The sequence below is a fragment of the Prinia subflava genome, chromosome 2 (genome assembly GCF_021018805.1).
Source record: "Prinia subflava isolate CZ2003 ecotype Zambia chromosome 2, Cam_Psub_1.2, whole genome shotgun sequence".
Taxonomy (NCBI): domain Eukaryota; kingdom Metazoa; phylum Chordata; class Aves; order Passeriformes; family Cisticolidae; genus Prinia; species Prinia subflava.
The window spans coordinates 69074419-69100813 of record NC_086248.1 but is presented as its reverse complement, the minus strand read 5'-3'; the positions used below and the strand labels follow the sequence as shown (position 1 = coordinate 69100813).

The 26395-nt window shown below is 35.0% G+C and overlaps 1 protein-coding gene across 1 annotated transcript in view; it reads left to right on the top strand.

The window, feature by feature from the left end:
* Positions 1–26395, top strand: part of RYR2 (ryanodine receptor 2) — a 383210-nt gene that overhangs the window by 235051 nt on the left and 121764 nt on the right. Inside the window, exons 27-41 of the mRNA XM_063390404.1 lie at positions 2828–2975; positions 5916–6124; positions 7877–8051; positions 11683–11891; positions 12768–13120; positions 13368–13482; positions 14347–14507; positions 15130–15289; positions 15429–15515; positions 16220–16446; positions 17359–18160; positions 18674–18874; positions 19005–19110; positions 21481–21624; positions 23512–23785. Of these exons, the coding sequence (XP_063246474.1) occupies positions 2828–2975; positions 5916–6124; positions 7877–8051; positions 11683–11891; positions 12768–13120; positions 13368–13482; positions 14347–14507; positions 15130–15289; positions 15429–15515; positions 16220–16446; positions 17359–18160; positions 18674–18874; positions 19005–19110; positions 21481–21624; positions 23512–23785 (3371 nt within the window). The remainder of the gene's footprint in view (positions 1–2827; positions 2976–5915; positions 6125–7876; positions 8052–11682; positions 11892–12767; positions 13121–13367; positions 13483–14346; positions 14508–15129; positions 15290–15428; positions 15516–16219; positions 16447–17358; positions 18161–18673; positions 18875–19004; positions 19111–21480; positions 21625–23511; positions 23786–26395) is intronic.

Sequence of the window (26395 nt, the reverse complement as noted above, 5' to 3'; positions counted from 1 at the left end):
TGTTTAACATTATTACTTGCATCCAGGGCACATTCTGCCAGGCATCCCAGCCTTTTACAGCTGCAATGTTTTCCTAAGTAAAGTAAATTGAATTCTAAATTATTAATGAATGTTTGTTACATGAAATGAAGAAAAAGCTGTGTAATAAAATACACAGGCTTCCCCCCTGCCCCTTTCTTTTGTGATAGGATAGATTCTGAATTCAAAACAAAAGAATTATATAAATATCACGTGTGCTATCCAGCTCAAACCATTTGTCTGTTAAGAAGTAGTTGCCAGACAAACTGTACTAAACAGCCTTTTGATGAATCATTAGACTGTCAAATCTGGAAAATTTTGGCAAAAAAATTTAAAAAACTTAGGTTGAATGTTAAAACTTCTTTCTATTGCAAGTCTGCAATAACTTGTTTGTGTTGAGTAGGAGGAATTTGGTCTCTGTACTACTTGGAAATGTACTCAGTAAAAATTACCACTCTTAGCTAATCAATTTTCTTGTTGACTTGATTGCGAATGTGCAAAGCTCAATCACTGTGCACTATCATTCTCTACACCTACACCAGGGGTGCAGAAGGTCATTAGTACAAAAACTTATGATGAATATAACAATAAGAGTACTTAATTCAGAAATAAGTAACACATTCAAAATTTAAATAGATGTGTAAAAGGAAAAAAAAAAAGGAACAAAGCTGTTAAAAGAAAAATCTCTTCTCACATTCAAATTTAAAGAGGTAGCCACAGTCTTGAATAGGTGAAAAAGGTCACAATGTTAAATTAATTTAGATCCAAGGGAAAACTTCTGTAAAATCAAATTGGCTTAACACATTACATTTCTGTATTCCTTTTTTTTCTCTCCTTGCTGTCATTTTGTGCTTAGCCATTTTAAAAGCACTTATACTATATTTCATTTTATACATTGTTATCAGCTGATTGCCTGTATGTTAATTTGTGTTAATGGTCACTATGGGAACTACAAATGCATTAGTCTAACATTGTATCATGGATGAGAAGTTACATATTTATTGTTCCAAACTCTCATATTTTTAAAGACAGTATTTCACAATGTTTTTTGGACATATACTGCTTCAGAGGAAATAATTTCTCTTTTTTTGTGTCCTTTCAATAACAAATAAACTCATAGTGTTTCATCACCTCAATGTTAATGTGAATACTCTTATATCAAATAATATCTCATAACATTTACTTCAGCATTTGCTCGAAGGACGCAGACCTTTTTCACATTTACCAAATGAAACATTGGACAAACCAGGATGTCAGCTTAAGAATTTGGAATAAATATGAAAAGTAGATCCCTCAAACGGTACTAGTGTTGGCCCTCCCACTGTCCTTTCCATGGAATAAATATAATTAGAGCTGATATGGTTTTGTAGCTTGTGTTCCCAGCAATGCATTACCTTTATCTTTCTGTTAGGCCTTTTAGCATGTAGGTAATGCTTGTCCCTTAATATTTCTTCTCCTAGAGGAATAACTTGTAGGACCAAATTTCATCAAGTACTGTTTTTTAACTGACCTTTCAATATCTGCTCACTATGCTGAGGCAAGAGGCAGATAGCCTTGCATCTAAGCATTTAAAAGATAACAAAAGATCCCTGCAGGATTTTTTTTCAGAATGGGTGTGCTATTTCTTCTCTGCTTACACAGATAGAATTGTAACCATGTATGTTCCTAAAACTAGAACTGTAATGCTGTAAAAGAATTAAGGTGCTTTCATTGTAGACAGTCATCTAAAATAACAGGCATTAGTTTTGGACATCTCAATAAATCTAATGAATAATAAAAGCCTCTCAGTATCTTTAATATTGTACTGAAGAAAACAAAAATCAACTATTTTTATATGATATGTCCTGTCTGTAATTTTTTATAAATAAAGAAGTTAAGAAAAACATGAAGAGTTCTTTGCATGGTTTCTCTCATTGCCGATAAATTCTGATAGGATATGAGAAGAAAATACAAACAAGAAAACAATTCTGTTAGTCACTAAAAATTAGATTAGCCATTTAAATAATCCAGTTAAACACTGCTTTCAAATAAGATAATTTTGCAGTAGAGGAAAACCTAATCACTGCTTTTTAATAAACCTAAAATGCAAAGATGAAACCTTACCAATACTTTCATTTCAGCTGGAGAGAGGTTAGTTTAATTATCTATTGCAAAAACTCTACACATGGAGCACATAAATCATATTCTTGCAAACCCCTTTATTTTTGAAAAATACATGTTTTAAATGGTTGTTATAGTAAGGCATGGGCTTATAATCTGTTTTGTAATTTATTAATTAGTGTTGCATGGATTTATTATTTTTTATTAGTAGTATTTTGTTTTTTTGATTTATCACATTTATTATTTGGGCATTTCATCTATCTGGTTTAATTCTATAATGATTAAACAAACACCTGTATATTAGTGGTACAGAAATGTCTCAGCTTTAGTTAGAAACAAGTTGGTTTTCTTTATGGTAGCTGCTCCATAAACAGTGTATGAAATAGAATTATTTTGACTTTTCTATCAGACTCTTTGGCTCTATCCTTGTTTCTGTGGTTTGTATGGTTATTTTATTAACTAAATTTGACAGAAACTTACAGCAGGTATAAGACCCAGAGCTTTGTTTATTCGTGTGTGTCATTTTTTTTCAGTGAATTCAGTCTTGTAATTTATAGACTTGCAATTTCTTTGATTCCTTACCATATTTGAAGTTACATGATTTCAGTTGATATAAACAGTAATTTTTATACTGCTATTGAAGAATAAGCTTGTCTGTCAGACAAAGCACAGTTTCTGAAGTTGAACTGTTTTTTTCATACTTACGCAGGATGTGAAAAATCGACGAAATCCTCGCCTTGTCCCGTACGCGCTTTTGGATGATCGGACAAAGAAGTCCAACAAAGACAGTCTTCGGGAAGCAGTCCGCACCCTTCTGGGCTATGGTTACAATCTGGAAGCTCCTGATCAAGATCATGGTAATTAATTTTGTCTTTTTTTCTCAAAAAAAGGTTAGAATTTTCCACTCTGCTACTAGATTTGTTGGTCCAATACAATATTTTGAACAGTGTTTCCAAATCTAATAGGTGCTTTTCTCCATTTTCTGTTCTCTTAGATCTTAATTTCTTTCTTTGCTTATTGTTTCCTTTCCTTTTTGTTTATTTTCTTTGTCCTGTGGCCTCAAATAAATATTTACAAAATGTAACCTTTTTACATTTTAAAGCAATTATTTACCGTTTAAACCAATAAACACATTTTTTTTGGAATAGTTTTTATTTAACACTATATTTGCTATTTCAAGACAAAACAGAAAAAAAGACAAACTTAGTAGATGTGAATTTTGTATTCCTAAAACGTTTACTTTAAATAATTAAGTATTCTACAGTTAGTGTACAAACTTGTATTTAAACGCTTGAGGCTACAAGATGAACTTTACTAAAATGAATGACTGCAAACCAAATTTCTGTGCATGTCAACCTGCAAATCTAGAATTAGATAGTCTGTTAGAGCCTTTAAGTTTCCTGGGCTTTCTTAGATCTTGGAAGTTGAATTAGACTATTGGTAAATTTTAATTCGCTTTTTACAAAGTTTTCTTTGAACTTGCATCATTGCGAAGTTGAATGTTTTCTTGATATTCTGGGCAGTATTTTCAGTTTGAGACATCCTAGACAAGAAAAAAAAATCTGAATTATTAGCAAAGAATTTTAGAAGAAAGTACAACATTTAACTCAATAACTTGAGCATATATAATGTTAAGAAAGTACAAGATATCAAGAGACATAATGTATAAATAAAAAAATAGAGCTAACCCATATCAAATCTACTTTAGAAGTTCACTTAGAGATAAGGAAATAAGGAATAATCAAAATTGAAACTAGAATCTTTATAATCTCAGCAAAATTTGGAAATTTGTCTAAACCTTTTTTTTTTTTTTTTTTTTTTTCATTTAATGATAGTGATAGTCATTGTTAAGTTTTGACCTATTTAGGTCATAGACTTTCAGTAAAGCATTTCTGCAGAAGGCATTAACTCATACCTGCAGTTTTCACAGGGAACCTACCATTTGGAATTTCTTTTCCAAACACATGCATGTTCTGATCCTCAGCTTTTATTAGGTCCTGCCATTAAATTACACTTAAATATGAGGCGTTGCTGAGATATGAATATGTAAAGAGGCTGGATTTCTGAATAGGTAGAACAGTGTTCCTTAGTGGACTGGACAGTGTTGGTGGCAAGATGCCATGGTTTTACTCTTAAATCTGCCAAGATTGGAGAGTGTATCCCTGCTTCATAATCCTAGGATTTCTTCCCCTCCCACTGTTGGGAAGGCGATGTTGCAAAGAAAGATTGAGCATGAAATCTTGGTTCTGAGATGGTGGGTTGGCTGGTACAGGAGGCCTTTGCCTCTTGTCGAGATGTAGGGGCTGTCTAATGGCAAGTGGGGAGAGAGCACACTCCTTTCCCACAGTCTCTTCCACATCCTGCTTGAACAATACATGAACATACCCTTTTTGCATTTATAGCTCTGAAAACCACATGCTGCTGCCCTTCCTTGGGCATGAAGTGTGAAAAGCATTGTCTTTTTCCTTAGAATACAGAGGTTGTCTAGCTGGTTCTGTGAATAGAGTTACTAATGTAAAGAACATGAGTGCAATCCTTGACTCTGAAAGATGTGATCAAGTTTACTGCTAAATCCCCAGAGGAAATGGACTGCAGAACAATGTCGCACGAATTGATTTTTCTAGAGCAAAGACTGAAATTTTATTCAGCAAAATGTTTATAGTCATTTTGGGGATTTAGATTTTGCAGTTTGTGAGCTTCTCAATTTTGGGGATGCATAAAGCGTGTCACAAGGATCCTCTCATCAGCACAAAATCCATACTGTTAATAAGGGATTTAGAGCCCTCTAGTGGTGCTCTGCATCCCCAAGCATGAATTTTTATTTAAACATTAATTTTACAAAAGTTCTCTAGTATTGTTTTTTATGTTTTGTTATTATCGATACTTAACTGGTTTCCCACAGCAGCTGTATTTTTGGGATTGCTTAGACTCTAGAAAGCATTTTGTTACTTAGAATCTAAAAAGAAACAGTTTCTTAGTTACTGTGCTTTGTGGTGTTTCCTCTGTAAAGGTGAGGTACTAAGGGTCTTCAAAAGTATTCCTAAGGCGTTAATTGTACAGACTATCAAAGAGAAAATTTTATCGATAAAGAATTTCATGGCAGAGAGTTGCATTGCTTAGAGGAAACTTAATGAACCTCACCTTACTGAAGTCAGGCATGGTGGCATGAGAAGCGATGGTTAATTCTGAAGGATGTGATTTTATAGGCTATCCGAAGTAATATTGGAAATATGGACCTTGGTGTGTGTGAGAAAACAGAAGAGAAAGGGTGAAGTTCTTAGCATGGTCTAATAAACAGGTGCAAGTAGGTGCAGACAAATTTGATCTTATAACAAACTCAGAGAGAAGAGGAATTGTGGTGATTAGATTGAAATTCTGACTTTTCAAATGTTGCACAGGCTGTATTTGATACATTACAAATTTGTAGGAAAATATCCATGCTTTTGACCTTATTCCCCCCCCACTAATCTGAGAAAAAGAATCAGAGAGATTCTTGAGTCATCTATTTGTAGCTGCATTTCTAAGTTCTCCTCTCTTTGTGTGTGTGATGTTTTGCTGCTGTTGTTGTGAGGTTTTTTTGTTGTTTTTTAAACCACTGATTCCAAGAATGGATAAGGACGCTTTCCCCACACAGCCATTCCGCAGGCACAATTTTCTTTTCATTTCTATGCTCAACAGGACTTCTTTACCTTTTTTCTTTTGCTTTCACTGTTCCTTGACAGTAGTTGAAAACAGTACTTTCTGCATTGATTATTTTTTCCCCTTTATAATTATTTTTATTATTTCAACCCTTACAGCAACAAGACTGGATGTGTGCAGTGGGATAATGGAAAAGTTCAGGATCTTCCGCACAGAAAAGACTTACGCAGTGAAGGCTGGGAAGTGGTACTTTGAGTTTGAGGCAGTTACTGCAGGAGACATGAGAGTTGGCTGGACCAGGCCAGGTTGTCTGCCAGATCAGGAACTTGGCTCAGATGAAGAAGCTTTTGTCTTTGATGGCTTTAAGGTTTGTTTGTGTTTATCTGTAATAATATGAGTGACTGCAAAACTTTTAATTTTTGTGTCTTGTTCCATGTATCATTGCCTCAGTTGCCTACTCTGTTTTCATTGAAGTTTCATGAAATTATTTCTGTGTCTTTGAGGGCCTAGGGGGAATAACTAGAATCAGTGACACCTGAAAAATTAATTAGCAAGGTTTGGCATTTCTATAATGTTTTTTCACGAATTCAAGTGTTTCTACAGTATATATAAAGAACCAGAAATCAAAGTGACTTAATCAAAGTCAAAATACTGGCAGAGCTATAATTAGCTATGAATAATTTCTTTAAAGTTATACTCTGTTGTTCTCTCTATAAGAAGTACCATTAGGGAATAAATATGGTTAAGATTATTAACAGTATTTGAGGCAAACTTTGATACAAAGTTTTTGTGGAAGTGTAAGAGTTCCAAGGAGTATAGCTAGGTTTTCATGGAAATCCTCACAGCTTAAATAAAGTATGACAGAACCAGTAAGGTTTGCTCAAATTTAAATCTGTGTGAAAAAAAGACCAATTAAAATCTAGTAGTAAAAGTATATAGGAAAACAAACCTTTGTATTACTGACTATACTACTGAGAATAGATTAAACGACTCATTGAAATTTTTAATTTCAGTATTGGGGGCAAGTGCAACTGCTATCCAAACATCAATTTTTATTAAGGGTACTGATGACTCACTGTCAAATTATTTATTGTATCTGGTAGTGGAAATAATTTCCCTTATTTCTTTTAAAATATGTAACAGAAATCAACAGTATTCCTAGAAGTATCTTACGTAAATCATTCAAGTCCTCAATTTTTACTGGAATAGCCTTCTGAATCTTACGGTTTGACGTTTAGGTCTCAATCCACAAAGCTATTTTGTTGTGTTTGATTTTAATTATTCTTTCCTTGATTGGGAAAAAATTTGACCTTCAAGGTATCAAGAAAGCTTCATTGGTTTTGTACAACTTCTAGGATGGATACAGTGCATAAACATCTACTTGTGATGAAATACATGAATAGGAATCCTCTCTGTTATTAGTTATTAACGCTTTTTCTTTCCTATGCTTGGTTACAGTAGTTCTTAACAGATATTAATTTACTTGAACCCCAATCCAAGATCCTGTTGAAGGCCTTTACAGTATTTGACCTGAAAGTCAGTCAGAGGAATCATTAATCATTAGCTCTCAGCTACACTGAAATCTGTCAGATGCCCAGTGCTTGTCTCATTCACAGACCACTGTATTCCTTCCAAAATCTGATATGAGAGAAAGATTAATTTATTTTACATGAAGTATTTTAAGAATTATACTTAAGGAAACAATACAGATTGCTTACAATGAATTTATAGGCTGCTTAAGTAAATAAAAACAGTTGCTTAGAAAATGTTTGTAAAGTAGCTATTAAACATTGTAATTGATAGCATATTATTGTGATTACAAGTCTTTCAAAGCACTTTGGCAGATAACTAAACTTTAACTTTTTAATAAAATGTTGAAATAGAAATTTTCCCTGTCAACTCTCTTCCCAATGTTTTATAATGCTGATGTGAAGGGTATTTGCAGGAAGTTCAGAGTCAGCTTGGAGTACTCACAGACACAGTTTTGGAATGATGTTCTGTGAAATTGTTCATTTTAATGCCATCTTAGTTGAGGCAGTTAATTATTAGTTCCACCCTTAAAGACAAGAACACATTCATTGTCAATATTTTTCTTTTAAATGCTTATAATTATTTTCAGGCACAGCGGTGGCATCAAGGTAATGAGCATTTTGGCCGCTCTTGGTTGGCAGGAGATGTTGTTGGATGTATGGTTGACATGAATGAGCACACTATGATGTTCACCTTAAATGGTGAAATTTTGCTTGATGACTCAGGCTCAGAACTTGCATTCAAGGACTTTGAGGTTGCTGATGGTAAGTACTGTAATATATCATGCTGTTAAATTGCTATTGCCTGGTTTTAGGTCTGACTTCACTTAAATGTGTTTCTTTTGTGTTTCATATCCGCATTCTCATCCCTGCCCCTGCCTCCCCGCCTTGTCTTCCTTGTCCTTTTTTCTATTTGGTATTAGCCTTTTGGAAAGGAAATTTGCTGGGAGTGACAATGAGGAAGGGCTTATTTCTGTAGTGATCTTTGTGGCTGTCTTTTGTTGCGAGACCCTTTACTATTTTTCAGGGATCTGTCTGAAGAGGCAGATAAATGACTTTTAATATTTCATCCTCACTGCAGTAGATCACCGTATGATGTAACAGAATTATAGAATGTATCATAGAATGATTTGAATTGGAAATGTCCTTTGAAGAGCACCTAGTTCATCCCCCTGCCACGTGTGGCAAGGACATTAGATTTTATCAGATGAAGTACTGAAGTAATACCATGTCTGTCCAATTAGTGAGAAACTGTGGTGGTGAGTTTAAGCCATCTTTAAGGTTTTGTTTTAGCACTGGGAGGAGAAATGACACCTGATCCAGTCAGCTGATACAAAACTATCCTCCAAAATATTCTGCTTAATTCTGAACCAGCAGATTGAGCTTTGTGCTTGTTGTAGGGTTCTTGGTGTAGGGTTCTTTGAGCATCCATAAGCAGGTGCTAGTTTACTGTGAAGACATAACTTAAGAGATTGCTAGAGATGGCAAAGATTGTGAGGGTCTGTCAGGTGGCAGATTCATTCTGTACCAAAGAAGTATTTTTGTATATAAATTTAATAATATACCTGTGTGCAGATAGGAACAGAAAAGGGGTAAGAAATTGTATTAAGTATGTAAACTGCCTAGAACTTCTGAACTATGGTAATGTTAAAAAAAAATTAGGATTTAAGTTTTCCTTTCTTGTAGGTCCATATATTGCACCATAAATATTATGCATCTGTTAAACAATACAGCTGTACCTGAGAGATAAAATTAAATTTTTTGAACAATAAGAGCTCCATGTGATACTGTTGAGTCACTCATCCCTATCCTATTCCCATGGGAAATATGAATTTCATACCTCTTAGTTAGGCAATTCCCTCTTTGAGTTTTAACCACTTTAGTTTCATCTGGATTTCTGAGTGTTTTACTTTCAGGAGTACTTTGTGAGATTTTTTTTCCCCTTTCCTCTGCCGTACATTACCAATCCGAAATAATTTTATTTTATTTAAAATTACATAATTGCCATTAATTTTCTGGACTGGTGCCTGTTTTTACTGCCTTTGGATTTCCTTAGATGCAATGGTAACATGATGAGGGAAAGCAATACGTGAACTGACTTAGTGTTAAATGCAAAAAATCATCTTGGGGCCACTACATTTAATGGCTTTTCAGTTATTAGTTAGTAAACTCCTATTGAGGAATAGTGGATTATGAAAGAAACTCAAGTTCCATTTAATTATTTATTCCAAGTTGATGAAATCATAGTGGTGTACTTTTTGTGGTGCTTGTTTCTAGCTGCAGATTCAAAATGAAACAGATCTCTCTGCTAAATGAGTTCCTGGCTTGACATGGAGCCTGAAAGCTTTGGTAACCATGTCAGAGACTTTATGTCAAACCTCTCAGATTTTGCACAATATCCTTGTAATTCCCATTAAGTTCCTTTAGTATTGTTTTTGTAGGAAAGAGCTTGCCTTTTGAAATAACATCCTAGTCTGTTTTCACAGGAATGTTCTGATTGATCTCAGATTTAATAACTCCAAAGCTATATTTGAAATTATTTTGCATATTTAATACACATGAAATACCTCAAATAAATTTATGGAGGTTTGTTTGTTTAGTTGTTTTATTTTTGTAGACTGGCTTTAGTTTGGTTTTGTTACTCTTGCTTCACAGCCCTGAGACCTTTCTGCAGGTCACTTCAATCAGTGAATCATGTGCATGTTTTGTTGCTGCAGAAAGGAAACTTTTGCTTTAGAAAACAGAATTTCTGATGCAGCCTTGCAGTAAACCAGTCCCGTAGATTTAATTTACTTAGGAACAATGAAAAGGGGATATGATGCTCTGCCAGCTTAGTGCTGCATGTTAGGTTGTACTACCAACAAGAGCAACTAGAGCTACCAGGCTTTATCATGGCAGATACCTCTATATGTGAATGTGATTTTCTAACTATAACTAATAACATTACTTAAGTGTTGTTTAATACAATTTTGTTCTGCTTAGTGCTGGAAAATACTTGCATTATTGCTCATCACTGGATTTACACTAGCAGAATTGATATGTATCATGTTGTCTGCTATAGCTGTGTTATCTGAGGAGTTGATGCCTTGTGATTTAAGAGCCAAGTTGGGAAGACAAAAATCTTGACTTCAACTTATGGCTAGTAGTGTTATGTCATTAAATTTATCATGTCTAATACAAATACACATGACAACCAGTCTTGTGTATATGTAGTAAAATCTTCAAAAAGTGGTACGTAAGGCTGATCATTTATTTGGTGGACAGTATTCCCTGGAGATGATGCTCTGGAGTTTGCTTTGTCTCTGAAGAACAAACATCATGACTAGATATTCTGCTCTCTTTTTTAGTCTGGGATCCTAAAGAAAAGCAAGGAACTACTTTGTATTTTGTCCTTATATTTTTCAATAATTGTTATATTCATGTGACTCAGAACCACTGAACAGCACTTCATGTTTCTTGTTGATAAAAAAGAAAGTATTTTGTTAATAACTAGGTCAAATGAATCTACAAAGTAGTTTTTAGCTGTAGAAATTGAAGAGCGGGATGAAAAGAAATAGAAGAAATGAAAGATTCTTAGGTTTTTAGACTGTGAAGCTGAAATCAAGAAAAAAAAAAATAATGTGCCTGCAGAACAGCCGTATGGGGAAGTGTCCTTGCCCATTCTGGGGAATCAGGAAAAAAACAAACAAACAAACAAAAACTTTTGTAAAAAGAAGTCACAAATGTGCTCGCTGTGCTAGCGAAACAGTAAGATGCATACAAATTTAAGCTGATTCAAAAGGTAAGACAAAAAACACAATCCCAAACCAAAATACCTTAAGTTTCATGAAGTGGTGTCATATTTTCAGTTCTCATTTTCCAAAGCCAGAGTTCTCTGAATTTTTAAAATTAATTAATTTTATTTTTTAAAATATCTATGACATGCACTTTGTATATATTTGTAGGGCTTTTTTGCACTGTTATAGCTGCATGGAGAAGCACTGTATTACTTTTAAAGTAAGATTCTCTCAAAATATAATGAATAATTACATTTTAGGAGGAATACCAATAGTAGTAAGACTTAAAGTAAAATTGGCAATACTCTACCAGCTCAGGAGAGAGATTAACCAAGAGCTGGCTATCAGACTCTGTGGAGTAGTTTGAGTGTTGCCTAAAAATATCCATAACTATTAGAGGGCTTTTTTTTTTCTTTTTTTTTTTTTTTTCAGAATGATATTTAAGGTACATTATTTGGTGACAGGCAAGATGTGATCTGCTGTTGGTGGTTGTTTAGCTTTAAAATCTTTGCTTTCAAGACTTTTTTTTCCCACAAGTGGTTTTTCATTCAGTTATGGAAGAGAGCAGTTCACTGATATTCATTATGTACAACCCATGTGTTCTTTCATCTTGTTTTAAGGATTTCTACCTGTGTGCAGCCTGGGCCCGTCTCAAGTGGGAAGAATGAACTTTGGAAAAGATGTCAGCACTCTAAAATATTTCACCATATGTGGCTTACAGGAAGGGTATGAACCCTTTGCTGTTAATACAAACAGAGACATCACCATTTGGCTGAGTAAAAGGCTTCCTCAGTTTCTACCAGTGCCACAAAACCATGAACACATTGAGGTTTGTAATCCTAGTGAAATGTTTCTAGGCACTTGAATATGTTTGAGTTACGTCTTTTGTACTTCCAAACAAGATTTTAATGTGATATGTTGACCCAGTTCTGGATGAACCTTAATACCTGTTACAAAACTATTACATTTGGTAGGATCGTAAAGAATGTAGTTATTTGATTGGTAGTTTTTCTTTCTACAAAACCTATGGCATGTCTTAACAGGACATTCCGAGAGACAAATTATACAAGATGTCCTCATTAGTAGTTCCTTGTGCAGGGAGAGCTATGTAAGAAGCTTCCAGAAACTGGGCATTTTTAATTAACAGATACCATGTATTCTAGTGCACACACTTTTTGACTTTTCTATAGCTAATTAGTTTTAATTGTAATAAATATTTATTAGCCAATTGTGTCAAAGCTTATGTCCCAATCAGTTGTACATCTTGATGGAACTGAATTCATGCCCTGTAAGTTTACCATTAAATCTTTCTGAAATGATGTAATAGGAACTCTTTTTCAGCTGTGTGGTATTTAAGAAACAGTTTATGTTCTTTCATATGTACATGCATGATTTTTATTCCTTGGTCTGCATTGTTCTGGGCAGAGTTGGATTTATGTTGCAAAGAGTTATGGTGAGAAGCATAATTTCTTTGTCACTTTTTTTTTTTTTTTTAAATTTAACAATGGAACAACAAAAACATCCACTCCTCATAGTATTTATTTCCTTCAAAATGAGAGCACACAACTGCAGTGCATCAGACTGTTGACACCATGCTGTTGCAAGTTTTGCGAGTCATGGATGCTTCTTGTTGAAATACAAATGGAATATTTACATGGCAGAAAAAGCATCAGCTTCTAAACAACTACATGTTTGTGTTTCACAGGTGATGAGAATTGATGGTACCATAGACAGCTGCCCCTGTCTGAAGGTCACCCAGAAGTCCTTTGGCTCACAGAACAGTAAAACAGATGTCATGTTTTTTCGATTAAGCATGCCCATTGAATGTGCTGAGGTATTCTCCAGATCAGCTGCAGGAGGGTTACCAGGCTCTGGTCTTTTTGGCCCAAAAAATGACTTGGAGGATTATGATGCTGACTCTGATTTTGAGGTTCTAATGAAAACTGCTCATGGTCATCTGGTTCCTGACCGGACAGAAAGAGAAAAAGATGCCACAAAACCAGAGTTGAATAACCATAAAGATTATGTTCAAGAAAAGCCCTCACGTCTTAAACAAAGGTTAGTAGCTTGCTACCTTTTCTCATCAGTCTCCCTTCTTCAACTCAAAGTAGAGGAAAATGCCACTCATGTTTGACAGATAAGTCAAGTAGCTTTTGAATATACAGTTTAAGACCAGAATTAATTTAAGTGCTTTTAAAAATTAGCTTGTCTCTTTCCGGTTTTAATTTTCTGTTATTTCTCAGTAATTTGCCTTTGTGATTGAGCTTTTAGTAGAGATTTTAATTTTACTTTTGTTTAATTGCAGATTTATGCTCAGGAGGACAAAGCCAGATTATAGCACGAGTCACTCTGCACGGCTTACTGAGGATGTGCTAGCAGATGATAGGGATGACTATGATTATTTGATGCAAACTTCCACGGTATTGTAATATAGGATTGATGTTTTAGCTATTTGAGGATTTTTAGTTGTTTGGTTTGGGTTTTGAAATACTTACCCTGTTTTTTCCGCTGTTTCAGAAACAGTCTAATTTTCAATTTAAATGCCTGTGGTAGTTCTGAACTTCTACCTAAGTTGAGATTTTTTTGTTCCTTTTATTTGAATTTAATTGTCAGACTAAAACTGTTTCCAAATGAAAACCTATAAACTAATTTAATCCATTTTTGAATCTACTGTTGATCACACCAGACATAAGAGGAAGATTAAATGGTTTAAGAATAATGAAATAAATTGGAAAAGGTACATTAAACTAGTAGGTCAATGTTCAGGACCATTTGAAAGCATCTCTACTAATTCTTCTAAACATTTATTTAATGGGATTTTCAATGAAAGTGTTGTGCAGGTTTTGTAATCTTTCTCTGACAAGATCAGCTCCATAAGCACTCATTCTTCAGTGTTCAAAGGAAAACATATACTCCTCTTCTGGATGTGTTCTCTTTCTAAAAGATATTAGATACTACAGTATTAAACTACAGTATAAAAACTACAGTTGCTGTAGAAATATAGCTTACAATGCTATGATGCAGAAGCTTTCAATACAAGCATATAAACTGCATATTTAATCTTGTCCATTTTTTATTTTAAAATGCATATTTTGTTGTCTTTCTTTTGGTCTGTGTTTGTAGTCTTTGTTGCTTTGCTTGTGAATTATACTTCAACAAGCCTATGCTGCTTTTGAAGAGATGACATGTTTTCAGATTTAGAGCAGCAAATTAATTCTGAATCAAACTGATACACTGGGGAACAAACATGAAAATTAGATTTTTTTTTTTTTTTTTATTGACAGTACTATTATTCTGTGAGAATATTTCCTGGCCAAGAACCTGCTAATGTCTGGGTGGGCTGGATTACATCAGACTTTCACCAGTATGACACAAGCTTTGACTTGGACAGAGTGCGTACCGTCACAGTTACACTGGGAGATGAGAAAGGGAAGGTTCATGAGAGGTTGGTTACGATTTGCTTAAAAATACCTATATTTTATACCCATACAAGCAACCTGCAATTTATAAAGTGTAAATCCACTCAATTTAATGTAATTGTATTGATATAGAAAAAATAATTAAAACAGCAGTAGTAGGAAAAGGTGTTAATTGTTACCTGCTCTTGCTTGTGAAGAAACAGTGAACTACTGATCTAGTCAAATCAGTAGGCACTGAAAAATAAAATAGTGCAGCTTTCTATATAGTTTGAAATTATGGTCCTGTAAATACTGGCTTTTGAGGCCAAAAAGTAGCACATGAGCCGGTCTCAGCATTTCAGTTTATTATGCATACCAGAAGCTTTTGTTGTGCTTAACATTAAATGATTTAAAACTTTGACTTGCAAAGTCAGTTTCATCTTTGGTATTTTGCAACTGATTTGAACGTTTTCATACATTGTCATCTTCAGTTTTTATATTTTTTCAGTTATGATGTCCATGTTTCATTGAATTTTGGCAGTGGTTAGGATGTGATCCATTGTTTTCAGCCACAAGGCCCTGTATGTTTGCAGCCATGCAGGTTTGCTCTTAGTTTGTTGCAGAAATTTTGCACGCCATTCATAAATAAATTTATCTTTTGACACTCAGTATAAAACGCAGCAACTGCTATATGGTGTGCGCAGGAGAGAGCCTGAGCCCTGGACAAGGACGTAACAATAATGGTCTGGAGATTGGTTGCTTGGTTGATGCTGCCAGTGGCCTGCTGACCTTCACAGCTAATGGCAAGGAACTGGGCACCTACTATCAGGTGAGTATTTTTTGATGTCGTCTTGCAGTGGGAAGGGGGAAAACGGAATCCTTAGCCTGCATCATTAGAGGCTTTAGTTCAAGACTGTAAGAGCAAATAATTATCACTGTTATGGCAATAATTTTTCCCTTTGATATAGGTTGAACCAAGTACAAAGTTGTTTCCTGCTGTATTTGCTCAAGCCACAAGCCCCAATGTTTTCCAGTTTGAATTGGGAAGAATAAAGGTAAATAATGCTTGGTTTTCTGTATGTTTAGGACTAACAAATCACATAAAATAAGTTTATTTTATTTTTGCCATTTATTTCCTGTGATGTGGTCTTGGTATTTGGGACATTTTTATGATTCCAAGTGTTTGCACTATTGCCATTTTTATTCTTAACTCAGTTTTAAATGCTTAATGAATTTAAAGTACATTGAATAAGAAGGGTTGAAATGGATCAGAATTTTCTGAATCTTGCCTTTTGTGGTGAAACAAAATCACTTGGGTTGGTAAAGCAAATCTCTTAATTTTACAAATGGATCATGGTTGATTGGTGTATCTGAAAAATTTGATTGGAATTTTAAAATAAATTTTAAAGTACGTTTAGACAGAACACAGGAAAACCAAACTGAATTTTTCTACCTTGCTTTGGATACTTGGATGTCTAAGAGATCAGAAGAGGTAAAAGAAAAATGGAGTCTTAGAAAGTAACCACATGTGGCACTCAAGTTTCTATTTCAAATTTGACTGTTATTAAAAAACAAATATGGAAAATGCTGTCTTGCTGCTAGTCTTCCAATAGTTCCTAGCTTGTTTTAAAACCTAGTGAAAATGCTGATTTCCTGCATTTACTCCACTTTACTATATGTTGAGTATTTTTCTGGAAAAGAAATGCAGTGTTTGGTAAAAATGAGGTAACTGATTGTTTCTCCCATTGGAATTTTCCAGAATGTAATGCCATTATCTGCTGGATTATTCAAAAGTGAACACAAAAACCCGGTCTCTCAATGTCCTCCACGTCTCCATGTCCAGTTTCTGACTCATGTGCTTTGGAGCAGAGTGCCAAACCACTTCTTGAAGGTGGATGTGTCTCGGATCAGTGAACGTCAAGGCTGGATGATACAATGCCTGAATCCTTTGCAGTTCATGGCCCTTCATATTCCTGAGGAAAACAGGTTGATGTTTGTTTTGAGGGAAACAGGTTGATGTATCAGAGTTATGCTGGGATTATGAACCTAGTCATGTAATGTCATCTGTGTAAGAAAGGTCCAAGGTCTTCTCTGTATTTATAACACATGTGAATATAGACAGTGTGTTTTGATTTAACGAATATTAAAAATTATCCAAATTTCCAGCATTTTAAAATCTCCCTTCTTTTACTCTGTTTCCAACCTCTCCCAATTTCTCTCTATATACTATATACAAATATGTTATAGTATATGCAGATTTGCAAAGAAAATTAAAGAAACTCTGTTTATCTTTATTAATCTATAAAATAAGCAAAAATCTATTTTTGTAGAGATTTGTGACCAATTTAATTATTCTATTGCTTTAATTTTCCTTAATTTAATTAAAACAATTAAAGAAATCTAATTCTGTGATTTCCTTGTTACCCAAATGTCTGAGCTTTTTGCCAGTGGCTAAACTGAAAACCAAGTCACCAAGAACCCCGACACTGGACCCTCTTTAAATGTGTTGGTTAGTCTGTTGCCACTTTGCACCCTCAGATTTAAAACCAGTAAATAATATAAATATCTTAACCCCGACTGGTTTTAAAACCCTAATTCTTGTGAATTCTTTGTAGTATGAAAACATACTGTGTTAAGTAAATAGTTTGGATTTTTTCCCCACGGAAAGTAGTTTAACTAATGATTTTAGGAGTGACTTGAATAAATTTGAGATTCAACTTTGTTATTAGTCTTGATTATTACAATGACAGTGTTTCTGACGTGAAAGCTGAAATGTGGAAAAAGCCCATCCCTGGAACTGATACTGTGCTGATGTTATCCTTAGGGAGAAGTTTGAATCCCTTCAAAAATATTTTTGCGTATGGGATTTACTATGTTGTTTTTTTTTCTTCTCTGCAGAACAATTGATATTTTAGAGCTGACAGAACAAGAAGAATTGCTGAAATTTCACTACCACACCCTCCGATTGTATTCGGCTGTTTGTGCTTTAGGCAACAACCGAGTGGCCCATGCTCTGTGTAGCCATGTGGATGAATCTCAGCTCCTCTATGCAATTGAGAATAAATACATGCCAGGATTACTGCGTGCAGGATATTATGACTTGCTCATTGACATCCATCTCAATACCTATGCAACTGCCAGGCTGATGATGAATAATGAATTCATAGTTCCAATGACAGATGAAACCAAGAGTATTACTTTGTTTCCTGATGAAAACAAAAAACACGGCCTTCCCGGTATAGGACTTAGCACTTCGTTAAGGCCAAGAATGCAGTTTTCCTCTCCGAGTTTTGTAAGCATTAGCAGTGAATGCTTTCAGTTCAGTCCTGAATTCCCTCTGGAAATTCTGAAGGCCAAGACCATAGAGATGCTGACGGAAGCTGTCCAGGAGGGAAGCCTCCATGTCAGAGATCCAGTTGGAGGTTCTACAGAATTTCTGTTTGTCCCTCTCATCAAGCTCTTTTATACCCTCCTAATTATGGGAATCTTCCACAATGAGGATCTGAAACACATCTTGCAGTTGATTGAGCCCCGGGTTTTCAAAGAAGCAATGAGCCAGGAGGATGAAATTGATTTCTCAGAGAAGGAGTTCGGTTCAGATGAGCTCAAGTCAGAGGAAGGAGAGGAAGAAACCAGAGGGGAGCAAATGCCAAAGGAAGGACTCCTTCAGATGAAACTTCCAGAACCTGTTAAATTACAGGTAAAAATACTGTTTTGATAGTGGTTGTTCTCATTTTCCTCATGTGGTAATTTATCTTTCAAGGAATAAAGCATTTTGAAATAAAATTTTTAGTTAAATAGAGAGGTAATTTCCTTACAAAAAGTTAGAAGATTTAGTATCTCTTTGATGAAATAAACTTGCTCAGCATAGATCAAGCAACTATGGTTTAATTGAAAATAAATATTTGCTCAATGCCACTGATAATGGATTCCTCATTTTTATGGGCCCAAACACAAAGGAGATTCCCTGGAAGAAAAGGGTAAATCCATTATCTTGTAGCTTTTTTTATGTCTGAGGCACATTAATCCCTTGCAGGTGCCAGATATTCCTGGTGTGAGATTGCTTTATGTGTAGGGAATAACAGCATTAAATGATCCGGACACTTTGTTTGATAGTAACTGCTGCTGTAGGAAATCCATCCTTAGTTGGGTAATATGCAGAAGATATTTCTTAGCTTGCCAGCTCATGTCTCTCACAATACTGTTTTCTCAGATGTGTCACCTACTCCAGTACCTGTGTGATTGCCAAGTACGACACAGGATAGAAGCCATTGTAGCATTTTCCGATGATTTTGTGGCCAAGCTCCAAGAGAATCAACGCTTCCGGTACAATGAAGTGATGCAGGCCTTGAACATGTCTGCTGCCCTGACAGCTAGAAAAACAAAAGAGTTTCGATCCCCTCCTCAAGAACAGGTACATCTTACAGTGAACAGTTTCTTTCTTGCTGCAGTTTATTTGCTTTTTATGTTGAAGAGTTCTGTTTGATTTGAAGGTTTTTCCTTTTGGGATCAGTGTAATTTGTCTTTTCTTTGTATTCTCTAAGATTAACATGCTGCTGAACTTTAAAGATGATAAAAGTGATTGTCCTTGCCCTGAAGAAATTCGGGATCAACTCTTAGATTTCCATGAAGACCTAATGACGCACTGTGGTACGTCTTGTTACTGAATATTTTTACTTTTTAAATTATATTAGCTTTAGAAGCAATTTTTATAAGTCTTTTTATGTAAGAAACATCAACTGAATAGTCTGTAAATTACACTGTACAAATTATAAACAATATCAAATAAAGATAATTGGCTTGTAGTCAAAACCAAGGAAATATCTTTATCTGGCTAAACTAGAAGGGAATGCTGTATATTTTGCTTCGTAAGTGTCTGCTTTGCAGGCTGACCAACTCAGTTCCTTCTTTCTCTCCTTACGGGGCAAGCAGTCCAGATATCAGTGGGTCATTGTTGGATACTTTCCAGCTTTTCAGTATTTTTCTTGTGTTTGGTAACAGAAAATGCAGTGAAATAAATATTTAGATTAATATTTGAAAAGAAAACAAGCTTTATCTTTTGATTATTTCCATTTTTCTTTAGTTGTTTTCCATCATTCTCTGTTCAAATTACTTAACATAGTTTTTTTGTTACCTTTTTCTTGTGGAGGAAAATAGGAATTCGCATTATCTGTGAGTATAAAATTAATTTTGTGTGTCAGAGGATGCATTATCATAGAGCAGAACTAATTACTCTATATTGCAAAAGAGGTCAAACAGTTATGCATCCGAAGCCCAATGTTTGCTTGCTTAGTCAGCTACCACTTGGGGATTCACATTTTTTGGAATGATTGAGAAACAATGTATTGAAAGTTTTCAAGTCAAAAAAGCACAACTAGAGCTCAGGGAGTAGCATAACTGTGGAAAAACAGACATTTCATTTGTGTAATTTTGGACCATCTCTGTGTTCCAAGTGAAAAGACATTTCAGTGTCTTTAATTTAATTAGTTTGGTTGAGGTGACTGCCGTCCAAATAATTTTGTAATACGATTTAGTGTGTAACAGGAATTTACTGATGATCATTGCCTAGTGTAGCATCAATTGCCCTGTGACAACAAAGTAACAAAATAACTTTTAAAAGAAATGGAATTGCATCTAATGCAAAAAAATCAGACAACTAGAGCCAGATGCACTAAGTTGAGAAGAATGATGTTATGTCATGACGAAACATCCTATTAAATTCAAGGCTGCTAAAGAACTCTCCATGAAAATCTTAACTTCAGAACTTAATTTGGAAACTAAAAAATCTAGAAAATGGTTGAATGACATTTTCACTTGGACTTAATGTAATAGGTAGAGGTCAAGATTTTGAATTCCTGTGCAATGTGGTCTTAAATCTATAGGTTTAAAAATAAGAGAAATGAGCTGATAAAAATCCTGTGAAATTCAGCGTTGAAGTATAAAGTCCTGCACCTGGGAAGGAATAATGCCTGCAGCAAGGACAGGCTGGGGACCAAACTGGAAAGTAGCTTTGCACAAAAGCTGGGGTCTTCAGTACAAGAGAGACATGGCCATACTGGAGTGAGGCCAGAGAGGCCTCATCAAAGACAGTTAAATTCTTGGACCATCTTTTGTACAAGGAGAGAATGAGAGGACTGGGGTTGTTTAACTTGAAGAGGAAGCTCAAAGGGGGACAGTATCAACGTATATAAATACCTGTTGGGCAGGGGGAGTTAAGAAGGCTTAGACTTTCCTCAGAGATGTCTAGTGACACAAATTGAAAATCAGGAAATTCTACTTGTTTGTTACTATAGGCTGGTGGAACTCAAGAATAGGTTGCTCAGAGAGGTTGTGGAGTCTCTTTACCTTAGGAGATACTCAAAACCTCACTGGACATGGTCCTGGGAAACTTGCCCTAGTTGAACTTGTTTTGAGCTGGAAGGCTGGACTTTAAAAGCTCATTCCAAACACAGCTGTTCTGCGAATCTTCGCATTAATCAGTTTTACATTTTTATAGCTTGCTATAGTAATGTCAAGAAAGAGCACTGTATTGTGAGGGTGGCTACTTTGTTCTGACAGCTTACTGGAAAACATGTTTGTTGTAACACTCGTATTTTCACTTCTTTCAGATGTTTTACCTAAAAATCTTTTCTACTATCACTTCAACCACACTGTATTTCTGGGACTATAATATATAAGGGACTATATCTTCACTTTTGAGCTACATATGTCAAAAACACGGGCCTCAGTATCAGTGGGGAAAAATGCATACTGGGGGAAATATATTTATTCTATGTTTTGTGTATAACATCGCACAATTTGTATGCTAAATTGCTGAGGTTACCTGATCCTTATCTGCTCTTTCCTGCTTGGCCCATATTCCTGTTCTATACTTGTTCCTAATGGTGATTAAGCATGTCCCATATAAAACTCTCAGAGCAGAACAACAGTTCAGTTTTATTATGTTTGTACACACAAGATGTCTGTAGCTTGTTTAATTGTATTCTTTCACTATTTTGTGCATTTTTTTTTAAATTTTAGGAATTGAACTAGATGAAGATGGAACCTTGGATGGCAACAGTGATTCAACCATTAGGGGTCGCCTCCTACACCTTATGGAAAAAGTTACATATTTGAAGAAGAAACAAGCTGAGAAGGCAGTTGATGAGGATGATAAGACATCCTGTAAGCAAAATTAAATCAGTTTATTGCAACTTACTTACAAAAGGGAAAAGAAGCAAACCAGGAAGTTCTTCACACATTTTCAGCCAAAACAAGGGTTTTTTATTTTTAGTGAAATATCTGTGCACCTTAAAGTTTGTAGCTTAACTCAAAACAAGCACATAGATTTATTAGGCAGATTTGTTTCCCAGTGGGATGTAGAGGAAAATTTCTTTTAGTGGCACTTTTGCCCCATATCCTTTGTCGGTTCACAAATTTTTTCAGATTGTATCTTGCTTTTAATAGAATTAGTGCAGACCTAGTAATTGTAGCAAGGTCCTGCTTTATGAAAATGTCCTCAGCTGCAGCAGTTTCAAATCAGTATTTGCAGGGAGATCACCATATGGAATAGTCTGCAATTAGACTGTAATTGGCAGAAGCCTCCCCAACCAACCTAACATTCAGAGTTGCTGAGTGTAACTGCTGTTCTGTCATTTTTTCTGATACTTTCTGCCTTTTTGCTTGATAAGAATCGCTGCCAGTGGCATCCTAGTTCTGCAGTTGGTGCCAACTGACTATTTAAATTTTATTTATCTTTTTATTTGTCCTTGTTGCTTTTATTTTTTATCTTTTTTCCCCTGTTTTTTATGGTACATGGTGGTTTCAAATGTCCTTATTTTTTATGTGATAATTAGAGGCTAGGCCCATGCAGAATCTGGTGATGAATCTTACCTCTTCCTTTTTTCCTTATAGTAAGCATAAAAATTCTATAAAACTTGATTCTCTCTTTCTCATATTTGTAGAAAGACTATTATATTAAACAAACAGACCCACAGGTAGGTGAAATGCAGTATTGCAGGAACACAGTGTTTGCCTGCTCCTGGGATTCTTCATTACAAAACAACAACAATCCAACCCACACAAAAAACTTAGCATTGTGTCCCTTCATGTTATCAATTAATTTCAGTCATCCTGGAATATTAGCCCAGACACATTTCATCTTTTTCCTTATTTTAAAAGTGGTTTTATTCTTAAAAATTGCTATACTATGTGTCAGTGGAAACACCTACACTACAGTGCCTGGACAGTAACAATGAATACATTACAACTACTATTTTTTGCCCTTTCCCTGTATTAACACAAATTCTCTTCTTTGTTAAACGTTCTATTTTCTGTGAATACCTATTTCTTCAGTATCTTTCTGTTAGTACTTTTCTTTTTGGTTAGTTTGAGTTAACCTGGAATTACCTTAAGTGCAATTACATAGCTTGTCTATATCAACGTATCTTTCCCAAACATCATATATCTCAGCTAGTAAAGGTTACCAGTGACACTACCAGATACAGGTTTCTTGCTTCATTAGAGACTGAACTGCAAATATGCAAATGATGATTTGCCATTTATTTAATATTAGTGTCTGTATTTCTTTTGAAGGGCCTTTTTGTTTGGCAAAGCAGTAAGTTAAATTATTTTGTTGTGTACATTATAAAACTTTGAGTGGATACAGAGCTTAGACATGTAAATAAATATAATTTACATATGCTACCAGTATAGTTTTATAGCCTTGCTTCATAATAGGCTAAAAGATCTCTCAGACCTATATTCATAGAAAAATATTGAAAGCAATATACAGAAATAAATCTGGTGACTTCGTGAGCATCCTGTATGTCTTCATATTTTTTGGGCTTAATTTTAATTTTTAGCATAGGCTTTTGGTTTTGAGATATGTCTGCTTCTTTCGTGTAGTTTTATTTTTCTTTCTAGATATACTGCTAAAGAAATACCAAGAAAAAGATGCTTTGTAGGAATTGAATTCATTCCAGTCCATGTTGCATAGCGGGTTCTGAGGGACTAGCAGCAGGGAGATGAACAGTTAATGATAATTCTGTGATTTATTTATTTTCATCACAGCTACTCTCCAGCAGCTGATTTCGGACACGATGGTGCGCTGGGCCCAGGAGTCAGTGATAGAAGACCCAGAGTTAGTGAGGGCCATGTTTGTGTTGCTGCATCGCCAGTATGATGGTATTGGTGGCCTGGTTCGAGCCCTGCCGAAGACCTACACCATAAATAGCGTGTCTGTGGAGGACACCATCAATCTTCTGGCATCCCTTGGCCAAATCCGTTCCTTGCTCAGTGTCAGAATGGGGAAGGAAGAGGAGAAGCTTATGATTCGTGGATTGGGGTAAATAACTGGAGTGTAACTTCTCTTTATTTACAGATTTTTTTGTTATTTGCTATATGGTTATGGCCCAAGTTGTACATGAAGTTTGGATCTGAATGTGGGTTTAAATGCAGACACTGCTCTCAATTATATAGTATCCTCAGCAGTAAGGTAAAGCCTCTGCAGCATTACATGTATCATATGGGGGGAGAACCATTTGACATTTGTAAGACTTCTGAAAAAAGTTGAAAAGATGTATGTAATACTTTATGTTATCAGAACCTGTCTTATTACTACATTTTAAATAGTATGGCTGTGAAGAATCCTGTCAAGAATACTCTCCATTTTTCATGAATCCACTGACTACTGGCTCTTGACACATATGATTTCCCACAACACTCAGCTAATGGATTGTGCCTACCCATGTCTGTACATATGCCATCCTTTTTATTGCACTAAATGTAGATGGTATGTTTAAGCAAAGAAGTAGTTCACACACTTACTCTTCCTAATTATGTGATTAATAATATTAAATATAGGGTAATAAAGATGTCAAATGAAGGAAACAGTAAAGCAAACATGATTGATTGGTTTTTTCCTCTCATGTTTTTCAAAGAGATCTTTTGCTACCAAGCATCAGCTGTGATCTATTGAAAATTTCCAGTCAGCAAGAGCAGAGAAAACCAATGTCAGCCTTATATAAAGAGTGCCAGGAAGGCAAGCAGAAGCAAAGCTTTTGTTGTGCAGAATACTTTTTTGGTTTTTTTAAGCTTACTGAAAACCTCAAATATCCAAATAATGTCTATACATAATTTTTTTATTGTCATTATAAACAATGCCTGCTTCTTAGGTTACCAGCAGGTCTCCTCAGTGTTTCATGATTGTTTAAGTCTTTGGCGTACTCATGGTAAGGCTTTGGCAAAAGGCAAGGCCTGGCATTTGTCAAGAGACATGAAGTACTGGTATTTCTAAATCTACCTTTTTATACAAATTGAAAATGTTTAATTTCAGTCCAGTTTATGAAGTCTAAAATGACTGAGTGATTACTAGATTTGTTTTTCATGTCATGTTCTGTGTTTAGTCCTTATACACATTTTTCCTCAATATTTTCTACTGTGCATTTAGAACCAAGATTTTCTGAATCTATTTGATGTTAACAGTGTTTTTGCTGATACACAGAAGTCTGGTGTTAGGTGAATGTTCTCACTACCTCTTCCTATCACCTTTCTTGGTAGTATCTATGAAGCCTTGTATAGCTTGTAAGTTACCCAGCTGTGCTATTCCTACCTTTCATAGGCGAACCTGAGCTCCAGCATCTATTCAGAAATCCTATTTTTTTGACTGAGTGGTATTCCTTTCTTTCAGCTGAGAAATTGAAGTCTTACTTCAATTTACTTACTTACTTACTTACTTACTTATTGCTGCTTTAAAATTCAGTTTCCTCAGAAATGCTGTTAAGACTTTTTTTCCCTAAGTGTGACATTTTATAATACAATTCACAGTTTAACAGAACAGTGGAAGTGGATGTAATTTGCAAAGTACGGCAAGGTTGCTGGCCAGCCCTTGGAGTGACATTTTGACTTTCTGTACTGCTTTCTGTTAAAAAAAAGCTGCTGCAGAAAAATGGGAGTTTAGAATGTTTTGGAAGATTGATACCATTGAGCTATTTTGACAAGCCTGAAGCATTAGTGCAGAAAGGAGATGAGACAGCTTTTGGAGGCATCATCACTGATACGAAGTTCTGTTTTAGGCTGTAGGAAAATAATTACTGGGAGTCAAAACCACAATGTCAAAAAGTCTTCTTCATGTCTCATCTTTTAAAAGGCTGAATTTTCCTTGCCTGAGTGAAGGAGTTTTAGGTCAGGAAGAAAAAAAAAAAAACAAGACTGTTTAAAATGTTCAGTGAAGTTTGAACAGTTGCCAACAGTATTTTCTCTAGTGACCTGCTAATCCTTTTCTTCCATGACCTAATTGCTTTCACAGTTATTTATGGGTTGTATTTGATTTCAAGAGTAATTATAGTTTTTAGAAATTTAATTACTCTTTAAACTAGACATTTTTATTGGATATACCATGTCAAATAAAATATTGACATTATGATCTAAAGTCTGATTTTAAAATATGAAAATCTCTTCTGATGAAATCTGTAGAAGAGAACAGTTCTGTTGAACTCCTGAATAATATTTGTGCAGCTTCTGGTTTTGACACTTAGAAGATAGCTGGATATCTCTTTCCCCTAGGCTTTTTTTTATTGTTTTCAATAGCAGATAGCAAATGTCTCAACATTTCAATAATCTAAAAAGGATTTTGTGTCAAAAATATTGCATAATTGAATTTAAAATTTAAAATATTATAGCATATTATTTAAAATAATATGATGTTCTTGTCAGAACATAGTTTTAGGGCTGAATGGTATTTCTAATGAAAATGAAAGAGTCTTCTTTTCCAGTGTAATCAAGGGTTAATTAGTGTACTAACCGTATTATGGGAAAACAAAGGTCACATTCTTCCACAATGTGCATAGAAAAACAGACAGGAAAGATTGAAACTCAATGGGAAAAGTCCATGAGGTAATTTTTTACTTAAGGAGGTGGTGAAGAATTGCACACAAAAAACCAAATCAGCTTTGCA